At 32.3% G+C, this 17,655-nt stretch overlaps 1 protein-coding gene across 1 annotated transcript in view; it reads right to left on the reverse strand.

Moving 5' to 3' along the window:
• LOC145283927 (uncharacterized) overlaps nt 1-17,655 on the reverse strand; it is a 170,240-nt gene that overhangs the window by 77,096 nt on the left and 75,489 nt on the right. The window contains exons 16-18 of the mRNA XM_080133027.1: nt 12,499-12,573; nt 9,302-9,567; nt 6,746-6,872 (exon numbers count right to left, since the gene is read on the reverse strand). Of these exons, the coding sequence (XP_079989153.1) occupies nt 6,746-6,872; nt 9,302-9,567; nt 12,499-12,573 (468 nt within the window). The remainder of the gene's footprint in view (nt 1-6,745; nt 6,873-9,301; nt 9,568-12,498; nt 12,574-17,655) is intronic.

A 17,655-nucleotide genomic window follows, 5' to 3' on the forward strand; every position in this document is an offset into this window, starting at 1 on the left:
CATATATTTCAGATGTTAGACCACGTTTCAGATGTTGGACCATGTTTACGATCCAACAGCCTCTGACGAGGCTGTTGGATCGTAAACATGGTCCAACATCTGAAACATATGTAGCCAAACAGATAAAACGGTAATAAAAAAATAAAACATATATATATATATATATACATATCGGGTACATATCGCTTAAATAAAATCCAAGTATTAACAAAACAAAACAAAATACAATACATTATAATAATAAATATTTTAAAGTTTATTAATTCTGTGTTTTTATAGATTAAACGAAAATATCCAAAATAAAAAGGAATTAAAACGTTATAATATTTCATTTAATATATAAATATCTCTATATATGGAAGTTTTATTTGTTGAGTAAGTATACGGAACCACCAGTTGAAATTACGACCCCCGTGCGGTTTTATCTTTGCTGTTTACGCTTTTAATAAACGGTTGAATTATTTCTGCACCTAATTTTCTCTTTAAATCTTGCTTCAATTTTTCATTAAAATAGACTTACATATAAAAAATACAACGTATATAATTATTCTGATTTGTTTCTATTTTAAAAAGATAGTGTTTATTCATTAAAAAAAATAAAACTTTATTGCATGCGTGTTCGTGTTTACATTTTTAATAAACTGTTGAATTATATCTGCACCTAATTTTTGTCTTTAAATATCGTTTCAATTTTTCATTAAAATTGACTTAAATATAAAAAAAGACAACGTATATAATTATTCTAATTTGTTTCTATTTTAAAAAGATAGTGTTTATTTTTGTATTTATTTCAAATTTTATCAAATTTATTTTTTTTAAATTTGGTACTGGTGCACTTATGTTACCGTGCTGAAATAATAACATTATTATTTAGGAAACTATTTTTACATCGAATTTAACTTGAAAATACGATTTTTAAAAATAGCAAAGTAACATAAGTGCAGAGACACCAAATTTTTAAATCAAATTTATTTTAAAATTATTTGTATAATTTAATTTCTGAGTGTATTTTTTCCAGATATTTTATTCAAAATGTCCCGAAAATCTACAATTTCAACTCGCAGTAAAAATGTAATGAAATTTTCCGATCTACCTATACCATTAAATAAAACGAATCTCTAATTTACAGACAAATTATTCAATATAGTTACTATTTAATAAATACTTATCCTCACCTTTCAACTTTTGCTATTTTCAAATTAATAACAAAGGAAGTCATGGATATTTGGAAAGCGATTAATCCATATTTATCTCTTTGAAGTCAAATGACTATTTTAAAAAAGGTGACTATACTATATTTACAGAAGGCCAAACAAATGAATCGAAAATCTCTCCCCCCTTACCAAAAGAAATTCTGGATAGAAAAACTGGATTCGCTATTTGATATTTCATCCTGTTCTTGCAATCTGACAGTTTTAAGTTGTGACGGCCCTCATGTAAAATGCAATAAAGAAAATTGCCAGATTGGCACATTATTTGCACCTGTCCTCTTCAACAAAAGGTAAGTTGTTTTCTATTTTTTTCCAATGTCTTTGTGAGATAATCTTATATCCAAACCAATTTCCATATTTTAATGCAAACTAATTTTTATATTAATCTGTTTAGATGTATTTTAATATAAGTAAAATCTGATTTTTCAGGTTCCAGTTGAGGAATGTAAATACCTAAAGGATCAGAGGAGTAAAATAGGACCGAAAGGAACTTTTCAGCTTTGTCCACTTGATAAAAGTGATATAAAAAAGTAAAAAGGAACGAGAGGGGTAAATAAAAAATGTACATTCATCACCAACACGTTCAACTTCAAATTTCCAGAGTAATATTTCCTCCCCCTCTTACTCGTCTTCTCAAAGTGAAGAAACAGAAGAAGAATATTTGTAGCCAAAGAGTTATCCAAAAGGGCCTTATAGCCTTATCAAATTTCCCAAAAATGCTCTTGAGTTAGTCAGTGGGGGGTATATCTTCTAATCTTGGAGCCAGTCTTGCCAATGCCTTGCTCTTTGATTTGCAGGCTATGGGCTTTATTATACCCAATATTAATGTAAGAAATATTCTTATTGATAAAAGTAAAGTGGACATGACAAAAACTAAAGTGAAAACAACTGCCCCCAAAACCATAATGAAATTGTGGAAAATCTGATATGCATTGGAGTTGATGGGAGAATAGATAAGGATACATTGTTTTATAAAGAAATTATGGAGGGAAATGGACATAAAACTATGAAAAATCTAAGGGACCAGAACATCATTTAACTTTTACAATAGAGACAACATATGAAAGTAAATATCTGACACACAGAGTTCTTCCTAACAGTGGTGCAACAAGTGCTGTTCATGCAGAGCAAGTGATGGATGTTTTGCATGAATTCAACAGGGAAAATACTATCAAGGCTATCCTTGTTGACAACACTAATGCCAACACAGGTTGTGAAGGTGGAATGGTTGCAATTTTAGAAAAAAAAAATTAAAAAGAAATCTTCATACAATTGGTTGCTCTTTGCACCATAATGAACAACCTTTCAGGGCTCTTTTTAAAAACATGGATGGTTGTGCAAAAGGCCTTACAACATTCTGTGGGCCCCTATGGAAATTATGTTGAAATGATTGTCATGATTTACCCCAAATATCATTTTCCACTATCAGCAGTCCTCTGGATTCAATTTTGAAAATTGATGAAATAAATTACCTCTGTTGTGGCCAAAGATTACTGCATGAATACACAGTAGGTATTTCTAGAGGTAGGTTGACTCTAGATATGCTCCATGGAAAATTGGCCCTTTAAACTAGGCAAGATGGCTAACTTTAGCTATCAGACTCATGTGTTTATGGGCTCGTGGTGCATACCCACAAAGCCTCACAACAAAACTCCAGAGGTAAATAAATTTTATTGTAAACGTGTATGTCATTTGTTGGTTTGAAATTTAAAAAAATAATAAATTCCACAATCAGCAATTGCACATTTTTCATATGATCCAGAGGATTAAGGAGCAGCCTCGTGAAATCCAGCAGATTGCATTAAAAACATACAAGGCAATGCATTTTGTTTACTGCATGAAAACATAGGAAGTTGAAGTAAGAGAAGAAGCTTTAAAAAGAATTTTGGCCATTAGGTAAGTAAACATTTATTCATATATCAATGACTCAATTATTTATTCCAATTTATACAAACATTTTTAAGATTTTATCTAATTTCACCATAATTATTAAAGCAGTACACATTGAAATTTTTTAATATTCAATTAATTTTATATTCTTTCAGGAGTGGGGAGTCAACCAAGAAACGATTAAAAAGAATACCAAATACTAATTTTAATACAACTCATGGGACATAATAGATTTGACATTATGTGGTATTTTTGAACCATCAATGACGGAAGATTTTTCTGATTCTGAACTTCGAGAATCATTATTTAATGGGAACAAGCTTGACTTGCCAGATTTGCTCTCACATTCTCACGGTGTGGAATGGGCAGTCAAGTTAACAACAGAAGCATCACAAACTGTAGATGGTTTTCAATCAAGACATAAACACATTACAGCCAAAGTTTGTAGTCAAAAATTGAGACCATCATTTTTGTCTAAGGGCTCTTATATGGAGCAATTTGACTACATATCTATCAAAATAATTTTTCGTCTTTTTCTTATTTGTTTGTGTGTTATATTTTCACTTATAACAGAAAAAAATCAATTTTAAGATATTGAAATTTTACCGCTTAATTCATAACATGAAAAGACAGTTTGCTAATGCAACTCTATGATAAATGGAGAACTTGTCAATCATCTCAACAAAAATAACCTTTTCAGTGACATACAATATGGTTTCCGCTCTGTGATATCAACAGCTGATGCGCTAATTGTGACATCACACAGACTCAGTGAATTTATTGATAAAGATTTCATTTCTAGAGCAGTAGCTCTTAGCATATCTAAGGCATTTGATAGGGTCTGACACAAAGGTTTACTTCATAAAATCTCTAGCAATGGAATAGCTGGAAATGTCGTCTCAATCACTAAATCTTTTCGTCCTGATAGGTCTATTAAAGTGGTCATTAATGGGCAGAAATACGTAGGTCACAGTATTAATGCTGGCATGCCCCAAGGATCCATATTGAGCTCAACTCACTTCCTTATCTTTACCAAGGACCTCACAAATCATATTCTTCGATCATTTGTCGACATCTATGCAGACAATACTACCATCTATGGCAACACTACAAAAGCCGACAAAGATCAGAAGTTTTCTGATTCTCTCTCCTCTGACCTTAAACATGTGCTGCAATGGGGCAAGGAATAGCTGGTCAGCTTTAATACATCCAAAATCAAACTGCTATCTGTTCACCACTAACGCTTATATCCCCAGTTTATCCCAAATGAAACGAACATCTCGTGCCTTGATGAAGCACCCTGTTTTGATAAACTTCTGGGACTCATTTTTACCCTGAATCTAAAATGAAATACCTACATCAGATCCCTAACCACTTCAGGAGGTATCTCACTTCCACCGCGATCCTCTACTTGTGCAAAAAACAATTTTGTTCTAAGAGGGAGTACTCCTGCCACATCTGGGGTGGAGCTCTAAAAAATACCCTTTCCTGTCTTGACAGAGTGCAGAACATCTACTCATTACTTAACCCTTATCCTAAAATTGCCACAGAGCCTTGATGAGTTTTGACTCTCAAAGTAAAAAAATGAAAAGGGGGTTGCAGATTTTCAATTTGAAGATTATTTATGATTTGTTAAAGTAACATTATTTTTTATAAAAATCTCCTGATTTGAAATACTGAAATTCTTTGGTATTCACACGAATATTCGAGACAAACCTTGCAAAAACAAAGAATTTTCAGTATATTTTTGTCTACAACTTTGATATAAAACGCTAAAAAAACCGCTCAAGCATTGGATCTAATTTTTTTCATGAGTACTTAATAAGTCCAGATGCAACTTTCGGTAAGTGCCATTTTTAATATTTTGAGAAAAGTGAAAAATCGACCTACCCTTATATATATATACAGCATTTCAAATTACTATGCTCTATTATCGGTTTATTAACAGCACGCCATTTTGATGATAATATAGGTATAATAAATGATAAAAAAAAACAAAGTTTATTCATTTGAATTATGGGTTCGTGCTTTCTCATCAAACCACATTTTTGTATACTTTAATAATTACAACGTTGTTTATTTATAACACGTAATATTAAATTTTGTTACAATTGAACGATTTGTTAATGGTTGTTCTTCAGGGGATTAACTTTTTCTTTTGATATCAACAAATTTCCACATTGAATTTTTAAAACTTTTTTCAGCACTTTTCTAGATTAAACTCATCTTTTTTATTTGGATAAATATAGTTAAGGGCCGAAACACTAGATTGAAGGGGTTGTCTCCTCTGATGACTGCCTCTGCTGTTTAGCTCTCTATCCGAGGTTCATTCCACTTTACATTGTTGAGTTGTATATTTTTGTAATTTGTTGCTTTTTATTATTTTTTTTAATTTATGTAATAGTAGTATTATTTATTTAGTCACACAAACATTATTTTTTTCATAAATTGTTGAATACTCCTGTATTTTGTGAGGGAGGGGAGTAACAATAATATGGGTAACCATGTGGCATTGAACCATATGAACGGAAAGTTTGGTTCTAATCCAATCGTTTCCATAGCACCAGTTCATGGCCCCCGTTCATAATAATATTCACTATAAGAGTAACTGCACATGTAATTGTAAAGTAAAGGTTGTGAAATCTCCAACTACACCTCTTCTGAATTGGCACTGCTTAATTCTTGTGGCAAGAAACAGTCCAAGCCAACTTGAAATAATGATAAGATAAGTAGAGAACACGTATAGGACCTGATATTCATAAATGGTCACCCATTTTAGTTCTGACCAGGTTCAACGTCATTTATCTTGCACAAAAGAAAAAATACAAAACAATTTTTATAACAACAACGAAAGGGTTTATTCAATTACCTGCACCGTTTGTTTTGTACATCGAAGAAAGTAGGACAGTGTTCAAGGAAAATAAAAAGTTCTTTTGGCAAAGTCTGTAAGCAGTTATCTTCAGACGAAAATAGTCAATGCTAAAGCGTCCAGTGGACAGGAACAAGAGAGAGAGAGAGAGAGAGAGAGAGAGAGAGAGAGAGAGAGAGAGAGAGAGGGGGGAGGGGGGGGGGCGTCTTTCATCGTTGTTTTCAGGAATCTCTATGTTAACCGACCATGATTTTCAAAGGGGCTGAATTAGTTCTTCAGGAGACAGATGAAATGAATGTCCTGCAAGCTGAATGGTCAGTATGTGACCAAATAGGATAACAGCGAAATTTCTCCGATAGAGAAAACAAGTCTATTTATGTCTGATACTCCTCTACTTACACATGGATATTGGTAACATTTACGTAGTCCCTTCCAATGTCAATAACAGAATGAATATTACTATGCTGATTCATACGAATTTACTTTTCGCATCAACAAAATAATAAAAAAGCAACAAATAAAATATCCACGTGACTGAAAAAAAAGTAACACTAGAATACGATAATTATTACAACAAAATAAAAATAATAATAAAAGGTAACAATTTATCAAAACAATAACATGAAATAATATAAATATATCAGTAAAAATAAAAAACGTAGAATGCAAATAAATCAGTGTTTTTTTTTCTCGTTTCAATAACCTGGGTTCCCGTTAAATTAACAAAGTAAAACAAAGAAAATATCACATAATTAAAATGATAATTGGATCTTACCAGTGCAGAGTTTGAGTGAAACAGCAGTTATAACAACTTGATCTTTGCGTAATGGTTTAATAATGAGTTTCATAGTTGTAAATCCAAGGTCTTTATTGAATTGTACCTTTGCCTGAGCATTTGCTGGCTGTAAAAATAAAGCAATACTTATGAATTCATGCTGGCACATTGATTGTGGCATGTACTACAAAAAAGTAAAAAGAAAAACTGTTTGATGTTTTTATCAACACGGCATCTTCCTGGAGCAGAAAGAAAGCCTGTAAAATTACTGGCTAGTGCAGTGATCAGGAATAAGGAACGAGAAGAAGGAAAAAAGAAAAACCAGACCCTCTCTGAAATAAATGGAAGCACATACGCTTTTATTCCTCTTTTTAATCAATTGCTTTATTTCTTATTCTTTTTATTAGCACAGTGATTACATATTCTTCCAAATGGAAGACAATCATATGCTATTTACAGGCGCCAACAGGGCGTTTTTTTTTGTTTTTTGTTAGAATTTTAGTCGTTTCCTTAAGTGTAATAATTTGGGGTTCTTTATCACCTGGTTCTCCCGGAATACTTTCTAAATTCGTCATTATGAAACATTTGGCTCCTATTATATAATTGGAATGATGATGATTTTCTTTTTGTATCATATATGGGGGCTTTATACTTTGTCACCGTCTTGCTTTCTGTTTTGTGCAGGTCATTGTTTTTAAAAGTTGTCTCTCAGATTTGGTTGGTATGATGATGCCAAGTTTTGCTGCTGTATTTTCTTTTCTATTCAGTTGTGGTTAATGAAGATGTTTGTTTTATCAGATAATACGCATGTACATTTTCTTGTGACAACAGAATATTTCCTAACAACCAGAATTTATTCTTAAAGAGATTCTATGTTATTTAATTTATCTAATCAGATGCATCCTTTTTTATTATCTTTTTTCTGTTTCCCTTGGATGATATCAGAGCTCAGCAGTGAACAATATATAAGAGATAGCCCTTGGTCTGGGTCATGTTATTAGCACATTCTATGAACGTTAATTTATTTTGTAATGCAAAATGTTTCACTTGTTCAAAAAAGTAATTACATATTTTCAACAATTTGATATGCAAAAACCACTTGATGTGTGTTGTGGCCTGGGAAGGTCATTAAGGAAAAACACGGACACGGATATGGGTTAGAAAGGTAAAATATGTTGAACAGAACAGAATACACAAAGAGCAACAGTTGTAGCACGTACTACCAGGACGGCAAACTACAAAGTACACAGGCTACTCCGAGAGTCGTACCTCTTGGTTTACTCATACAGTTCAGAAGAGTTCGCCTCTTATGCATCGGTGAGTCCCCACAACACCCTTCTCTTTGCTCTGCAAAATAGTTTGTAAATATTTTTTCCACTTTGGATCGATAGTCAGTGATCGGTGAATTTTCTTTCTTCTCAACCATCGCTATTCTAGAATAGAACCGGGATTTGTCGTAATAGCATGTTTTGAAAATTTTCTAAATAATTTGACATTATTTAAGCACTACAGAATGGTAAAATTGATCCAGTTTTACAAATAAAATCTTGTGGATAAAAAAAAATGAATTTAGAACTTGTATGTACTGTTCATCTTATAACTGAATCAGCTAGTTAAGAAGCTGACAATTAGTATAATCAGTGCGTCAATGAGTGTACAGATTATAGCAGCGTATGATAAATATAGAATGTCTCAAAAACAGATATACACATTTTGAGTTGTTATAAAGTAGATATTTGCTAAAATTAATTTAAGTTTCAAAATGTAGTAAATCACAATTTTGTATTATAACCTTATGTCCTCAAAATGGAGTCCGTAATGATCCAAGCACTGCTGCCACGATGAAGCAATGGAATCGCATACAATGTTGAATAATTCTTTTGTTATTTACACATATTCACATCCAATTAATGTCTTTAGTTCGGTGACCGTCTCAAATTTTATAACACAAAACAACTTTTAGATGTGATTGAGATTGTCGGACTGACTTCCTCATCTTGATTGTTATTGTCACAACGTTTTGGCCGTTTTGCCCTCCGGCCTTCGTCAGGTGTTTTATATCGAACTGGGGAACCGTTTGTTAAGAGTCTTGTGACAATAACAACCAAGATGAGGAAGTCAGTCCGACAATCTCAATCAATGAAAACACCTCATCTCAAAAATACAGACAATTACCAACATTTAGATGTGTGTATTAAAAAAGCCCAGAGTTTTTAGGTTAGGTGGGTATGGACAGTATTCAATAAAACCCCTTCTTCCAATTTACCTGCTTGGTTAGATTGCAAAAAGAAAAAGAGGGATCTAATATCTTTAAAGTTTCGTCATTCTGCTATCATTAAAACCGGGATTCAAATTATTCTATTAAAAATGAATTACATTGGTAGTGTTCTAACAAAACAACATGTCTTTTTTTATTGTGTAAATGTTCAAAATGGGTATACATTTTTTTAAAACTACCTATATAAGGCATATTTAAGATATATTGGTTAGAATGCTCATGCAATCAATGGGCAAATTTCATTTGTGGAATAAAAGTAAAAGAAACAAATTAATTACCGGGAATGTTTTCTCGTCACCTGTAGGATTTGACAAAATCACTGTAAACGTTTTAACGTTGTATTTTTCTATAAGCGCCACAAACCCCCCACGGTTGAGATCGTCTCCAACTTGTAAAGTTATTTCTCGATTTTTAGTTGTTGATGTTGCCCAGCTGTTTCCAGGTCGAATGGCATCAGAATCGTCTCCGGGTGGAACCAACAAAATTGCTGTGTCAGGAATGATAGTCTCATCCAACATACCGTCATCCCATGAATTACAGACGGCTAAAAAACAATAAGAAAAAAATGTAAAAAAAAGTACAGCAAAAAAACAAACAAACAAACATACAAACAAACAAACAAACAACAAAATATTTATCTGATCATTGAAGTCGCGAGAAAAATGGTAAGCTCATTCTGCTGCTCCTTAAAGTACCTGACTCTTGATCCAATCCTCTGTTTATATAAGATTCAGATAAGTCCTAAGACGAAGTACTGTTGCCACTTCTGAGGAGGTGCCTTTCAGGATACTCTTTCTTACTTTAACAAAGTACAAAATCGACTTTGTAATTTCCTCTTTTATGCAGCTTCTTTCTCATAGAAGAACCGTTGTTAGTCTTTCTCTATTCTATCATTATTTCCCCGGAAAGCATTCAACTAAGCACTAGTCTCTGGTTCCTCCTCATAAAAAAAATCCACAGCAAGAACTCGTCTTCTTACTACAATGAAGAAAAACTTTCTTTTTCCGTATGCCTATCATTTCCATTAGCATAGTTTCTTTTCAAAAACTTAGTAAAATTAATTTAAAAAAATATGTTGTGTACGTAGATAACTGAAATGAAGCAGAAGTTATCAAGGTTAATTATACATTTTAAAATATCTTTGACAATAGGGTGTATCATCTTTGAGAATCCTGACATATTTTTGGTTATAGATGCACATTAAATGTACCTTAGGTGCATGTGCAGTTTATGGAGCCTGCTATATTTTGGATAGGATTTTCAAGTTAAATTCAATGTTTATTTATTTTTATTTATTAAATTGTTAGATGAAAGTACAAAATAGTTGAAAAACCCTCATTCTTCCCATGTATAAAATGTCTTTTTGAATAATAAGGTTATTATTTCAGCATGGTTCGTAAACTGCACAAGTATTCTACATTATAATAGGATGAAAGATTGTATCACAATTTATTATTATTATTTTTTATTTATTTAAAATTTTGTTCACCTTAATGCACACCAAGGCATAAAGGGATATTGTGAAATAGCGGCATTCTAAAGGAGATTTATGCTGTTAAATGCTTGTTTACATTATATTTAAACTTCTGTGTGTTAGTACAGCAGCGAAAAGTAATCAGGAGGGAATTCCAAAAGCTAGCAGTTCTAGGAAGGAAATTATTAGAGAAGAACATCTTCCGGTACCTGGGGACCTCTACAGTGACTGGGTGGGATCTTTCTTACTGACGCATCGATCAGGGGTATTCATATAAAGGGGCACGAGTGTAGCACACTCATCAGAGCACATTCCATCAAAGTACTTGTAAATCAAGCACAAGAATGCAGCATTACGGTGACAGAACAGAGACTGGAGATTCTTAGATAGTGTGCGACATATTAAATTATAGACTCTGTGTTAGACCATATCCAAAAAGTAGAGCTTAGTGCTTAATGCACCAGGTCAGATATGACAACAGTACTTTACGCATGTGATTTTGTAGATACATAGGATACTGGTAAGTGTGATAAGTTTTCTAGCTCGGCAGAGAGTACATCTGTCTTGCAACAGCCTTGGCAGTGTCTTCTATGTATTTGTTTGAATTCGTGTTGTCTGTAAATGTCAGGCCGATTAGTTTGGATGCTGAGCTCTCAGATACGGTGCTATTAGCCATGACAATCGGTGGTTGAAATAGTTTCTTATAATTGTTAAAGGAAATGAGATTTGTCTTAGTAGCAAAGATGAAGGAGTATGCTGCCATCTTTGATTATAGATTGGAAGTAACAAAGTATTCTAACTGATCCATTATTCTCATAAGTAATCAAACTTTGTTCATTCTATTCATCATTTTCAATCCTTTAATAATATTTTTCATCATTCAATTGACCCTTATCCTCAAGTCGCTTTTAACTTTGATATGTGGTGAATGATTATAAAACAATGTGTAAATAATTAATGGTAACTTGACTATTGAATATCAGGTGAAAACTAGTAAATAAATAGTAATAAGGGAGGATAATAATGCACGGCATTGATGAAAACAGCTGAAAAATATTAAGAAAATCTTTGAGAGTGGAAACCAAACGATATAACCAGCTAACATCTAACAACTACAGGCAAGTTAAAACAGAAATAAAACAAAGAATATAGAAAGAACATTAAACGATTTTACGGGAATTGAAACTACCCATGAGTGACCAAACAGATAACATTTTTTCTATTGTCATCTAAAAGTAGTAAATTTAATCTGTTAGTTAACTGAGATTCGCGTTGATTCTCTTACTGGTATTTGAGTTGCTTCAGGAAAAACTCGTCAGCCTTGGAAGGCAGTCAATTTAGGGGAAGAAGATAAAACCTTGATTTGAAACCTCCATTGCCTTGTGGAATATCCACACCATAGGAAAAGGTTTCAGGAAAAAACTCCGAGGAAACATTCAGCGTGGAGCCTACAACTTTGTTCTACCAGCTACTGCGATGGCATTTAGGCCAAAGTGTAACAACTTAGTGTTCCTTTGAATGCAGAAGCGACGTGGAGAAGAGGGATATGCTATGTGAGCAACAGTCTATTCTCCATATGACACCACCCAGGCTAGCATTCAACAACACTCAACAAACCCTCAGCCTACAATGTAGGCAACAGATTCATCACCCATGGTTGACCCTGAACGAGTGAGGCCTGCTACTACTATTTGAGTAGTCAGTACAAACATGCGTAGTAGAAAATAACTTTATGCAATAAGAACAGCCATTGCGTCAGAACATTGATTAAAAAGAGCATTTAACAGAACATTTCTTGAGAATTACAGACGCTTGAGGAAGGTTGGAATGTAAGCTGGCAAAAAATGAAATATGATACAAACATAAAGAAACGGCTTTGAAGGAATTCCTTATTAGTGGTCAAAAATATCTCCACCAACTTTTGTTTTCTAAAAAGAAATGATAATTTGGAGAACTAAGAGAGTGAAACAAAAAGAAAACGATTTTATTTTAAAATCTTACGTGGTAATATGCTTGAAATGGTTGGTAGTTGAACTGTGCTGATTTCTTCTGTTGTTGCTTCACTTGTGGAAGGGACTGAAAGGAAAGAGAAAATACTTTAAACTGAACTACAAAATATTCAGTTACTTCAACATAGTGTTGTAGGACCGATCATTGTTGTCCAGATTCAAAACGTCACTAAACCTACTCTCGCTGTCTAGGTTCCAGAGACGTCCTCTCTGCTATCCAGGTTCCAGAGATGTCACCAAACCTTCCCTTGCTATGTAGGTTCCAGTAACGTCATTAAACCTTTTTTTTATTTTGCCTGTTATTACTCTTGTTCCTTTGGTACAAATAAATATGATCTCTATCTTTTACACCATTCATATACGTTTTTCATATCTTTGTTACCATTGCTGTTACCTTTTTTTTTCCTGCATTTCAAATCTTAATCTTAAGGCCGATCATCAATGATCGGTCCTGCAACAATAGAATATTTTAATAACAATAATTTTATATCAAATAAAAATTTAAGATGTTAAAATAACCAGAAAAATATACATTTATTTTGATTGGTTCATTTTAGAAGCCATCAATCTGGACCAACATTTCTCAACCCAGGTTCCTTGGAACTCTAAGCTACAGAAAAAGATCCCGAAGGGCTTTGCAAGAATAAGTGAGATGAGATAAGCTAATACCCTCTTAACTTTTTAAAATTTAATTTCATATGCGTAATATTACTAAACATAAACAATATATTCGTAGTTATTGTAATATTGTAATAGAGAAATGATTATATCTTACCTATTATCTTATTGAAAAAAGATAAATAGGAATATATTTAGTCATATCTATATCACACTAGTGTGAAATCGCTCTCACTTGGCAATAGACAGGATCAGTATGTGACTGATTCATGTATTAAGTGACTCATTCAGTAAAAGGTGCATGCATAGTCTACATCAGTCGTTTTCGTGGTTCATGGTCCTATTACCAGGTTTAATTTTTCTTCTGTATTATTATTCTTGTACTTTTTGTGCAAATAAATAGAATCAGGATCTTTTCCATAGTTCCTGGCCCATATGTATAGTCTAGACACGGCCAAACGGAAGGAAGGAGTAAGTATTTTTTAATAGAGTCTCTCTTTAAAAATCTACCAAAATCAAGTAATTATCCAATTAATACGAATTTTTCACCGATTATTAAGTGATGAATGAACTTTATAATGGTGTATTTTTTTTTTTCATAATCGATATTTATGTATAAATTTTGTGCCTACAACCTCGCTTCTTTATTTGTGGGTACGAATATGCTTAAATAATCAGCCGAAACTGAACAAAATATATTGTATTGTGGGAATGGTGAGATTGTATATAAAACAAACAAACAAACAAACAAACAAACAAACGACTGCGCACGTAGCAGATTTTAAGGCTGATAATCTGAATTTTGAATGTTTTTAATTTTTCATCTTTTGTGTATCAAGTGTGAAATTCGTTGAATATGTAAATAGTAATTATTATCTTTCAGATTAGGAAAGTAAATTATATTTTTCATTATTTTTGCGAAAAACGCTATTTTAAATCTTTGAAAAATAAGTTAATAATTTTCTTTTAGTGAGCCCAATAGTGCTAATATACCATTAAATAGGAAATGCTTTGAAGAATCCATACGAAAAAAGAAAAAATCGATAAATAAATAACTGTGCATTTTGCTAAAAATACGATCATTTCTTTCGGCAATTTCTTGTTAATTCACGTATGGTGGACCAAGTGTGATACGAGATGCAGAAGTTGTTTTTAACACATACGATATATATATATATATATATATATATATATATATATATATATATATATATATCTTATTAAAGAAGAATTAAACCCATTACTTAATCATCAAATCAAACGTTCATGGCTAAATGAAGTTTATTTAACCCTATCCAGTCCTCTGTAATTTATTTTAAACTATCATTAAATTTTGCTTTTTTAATTTCGTGACACAAATCGAGTGAGTGATATAAAAAGTTGGAATTATTTGAAATTCAGGCACTTATAATATTTTTGTATATTCTTATAGCAAATCATCTTAAATCCTATTTAGACAAAAAAAAATTAATTGGTAAAAAAAAAAAATAATTGGTTCAAAAACCTTAAAAAAATATTTAAATGTTTAATCGATCGAGACAAAAATGGTAGTGAATGGTGAGGTTTTGGAAATATTTTAATTTAAAATTCCATTAAAAATAGTAGAAAAAGTTTTATATTATTCTGCTTTTTATATGATAAAATTCATGTATTTATATTTCTGGAAAAAAATTGCTCAAGAATAATGGATTTTAATAGATTTTAATTCGTTTAAAAAAAAACCAACTATTTGTTTATTTTTCAATTTTTTGGCCGTGCCTAGTTTGGTCCTTCACTTACCTTGCTCTGAAAATTATATTTTCACAGCTAATACATTGGTTCACAAGATATTTTGCCTTGCCAGTAAAGGAAAAATAAATAATAAACTGATACAACAACTATCTGCTTTCGTTCTGTTTACATTTTATATAATAGGCATGTGATATTGGTTAATTATGTTAATTTTTTTTCATCTGAGTTGAGATTTTTTTTGTGTGTGTGGGTGTGAATAAAAACTCCTTGATGAACAGTATGAATTGCTCAAGAATTTGACAAAGAAGAATTAATTTGCAAATACTATCCCGTTTTTTTTTTCGGTTCATTTCGGTATTCTAGAGACATGAATATTTCGTTAAGGAATTCAATTTTACTTGGTTTTAAAAATAAAGTTTAATTTTTTAAAAGAGATTATGTCAAAATTATTAAAATTAAGTAATTTTATAGAAAATTAGTGTTATGTTGATGAATTAATTTTATTTATTGTGGACTATTATCCTTATCTTTTTAGTTGCTGTTTCACGATATTTCAGCCAACTATTCCTCTGGCCTTCGTCAGGTGGTAACCACAACAGGATAGGAACTCCGAATCTCCTAACTGCCTTCTCAGCAATTACTGCCATCCATAGTTGTTGTCGTCTCACTCCGTTTTTGGCCAAGTAAACCTCTGGCCGGCATTGGGGCCCGTAGCGCAGAAGATAGAGACATTGAATCTCTATGATTCCAAGTGAGAACTGTCCGAAGATAGCAGTTTCAATCCTACTCAAAGCCGGCCAGATGCTTACTTGGCCCAAAACGTAGTGAAACGACAACAACTATGGATGGCAGTAATTGCTGAGAAGCCAGTTAGGAGATTCAGAGTTCCTATCCTGTTGCGGTTACCACCTGACGAAGGCCAGAGGACTAGTTGGCCAAAAGGTTGTGAAACAACAACTAAAAAGATGAGAATAATAGTCCGCAATAAATAAATTAATGAATAATACTCATCTCAATAATAAATTCCAATTAAATAATACATATATGTTGGTAAAGTTTATAATTTACGAAATGTTTTGGTTGATATTAGACGTTTTACAAGTTAGGAAAACTGAATAAACCAGGAACGGAAGACAACTCTTTTTTCAACCTTAAGCTTTAAAAGTTATATCCCTTGATATATCAAACTTTCTTTTGCAGCATTGCATTATTGGAGAAATAAAAGTAGGCACTATAAACACACTGATCTATATGCTAAATCTAAATCCAGAGTTATCTATCTATCTATCTATCTATCTATCTATCTATCAGTTTTTTATAATTTATTTAATAAACTTTATTGTTGCTGCAATTTGTCATTTATTTGTATTTACTGTATCCTAGAGTTGTATACTAATTGTGTTACATCGCAATCCTAGTAGAACTTAGTATCTTCAGTGATGCTGGAATCTAAGGATGATCTCCTTCATTCAAGTATTTACAGGAGCAAGCAGACTCATGAAAAAGAATTTAAAAAACTATAAGGTTGGGGCAAAAATAATGTCGTTTATATATATATATATATATATATATATATATATATATATATATATATATATATTTATTTATTTATTATTTTTTTTATTAATTATTTTCTACTATAATAATTAAATACCTACAGACACTAGTGTTTCATCCTTTCGGGAATCTTCAGTGCAGGGTGTCACGATTAATACCAGTCGAACGATTCGAACCCCGTATCACGAGATATCTCTGGCTCGATTAGCGGAAACCTAATCCATTCGGCTACCGTTAACCGCTTGAAATAACGTTGAATTTTAAACATTTTAACTTTAAATGTTCATTTACATCAGTCAGAGAGTGATCTAATCGTTATACGATGATCTACGCATAAGAGCTATATATATATATATATATATATATATATATATATATATCTTCTATAATATAAAACTGAATGTGTGTGTGTGTTTGTGTGTGTGTGTGTGTGTGTGTGTGTGTGTGTGTGTGTGTGTGTGTGTCTGGTCACGAATAGGCTCCTATATGGTTGACTATTTTAAAAAACTGATTACATATAATGATATAAGATGTATCGAGACACAGGAATGGGTATGTTTGATCTGGCAGAACGGTGGTTCATTAAAATTCGGTTAGAATATCTGAGATAGCGGGTGAATGTCTGGCACCCGGCAGAATGCACCATCCCCAGCTAAAGCAAAATTATTAGAAAATTAAAACAAAAATAATGTTAAAACTGAGATTTGTAAAACTGAAGAAATATTTCTAAATAGGAAACATGCAAAGATCAAGTATGTTCTCATCTGATGAAAAAATGTCAATAAATCATTTAAACAGATTATAATAAATACAACTTCGATCTAGAGACCTCAATAATGAAGGAGTGGAATTTTGGTTCTTATAGGGAGTATGTATGTTCTTGGAAAAAACTGTACAAACATAAAGAGTGTGTATTTTACTGTTCAAAAAGATTTATCAGAGGTATAAACTTACATTTACACGGTTCATAAAGATCTCACACAGTTTGGGTCATGTAGGTAATGACCTGGCTCACTGTTGGTATGGTGTTGTGCAGTTCTAGGACGTCAACACTCCTAGGTCTTACCTTCTTACCCTTTAATAAAGGGTTAGTTTATTGCTAATTGTCTGAGGCATGGAATGCCGGTGGGGCTGCCAAAGCAATTTTTGTTCAGCAAAGTGCTTTTCCTCAAGAGCGCTGGCTTAAAATCCCACTTTCCTGACATTTGAGTGATATCTTTCTGCTGTGAGATGGAGATAAATA

Source organism: Euprymna scolopes, chromosome 8, assembly GCF_053919585.1.
Source record: "Euprymna scolopes isolate OS-2025 chromosome 8, ASM5391958v1, whole genome shotgun sequence".
Lineage (NCBI taxonomy): Eukaryota > Metazoa > Mollusca > Cephalopoda > Sepiida > Sepiolidae > Euprymna > Euprymna scolopes.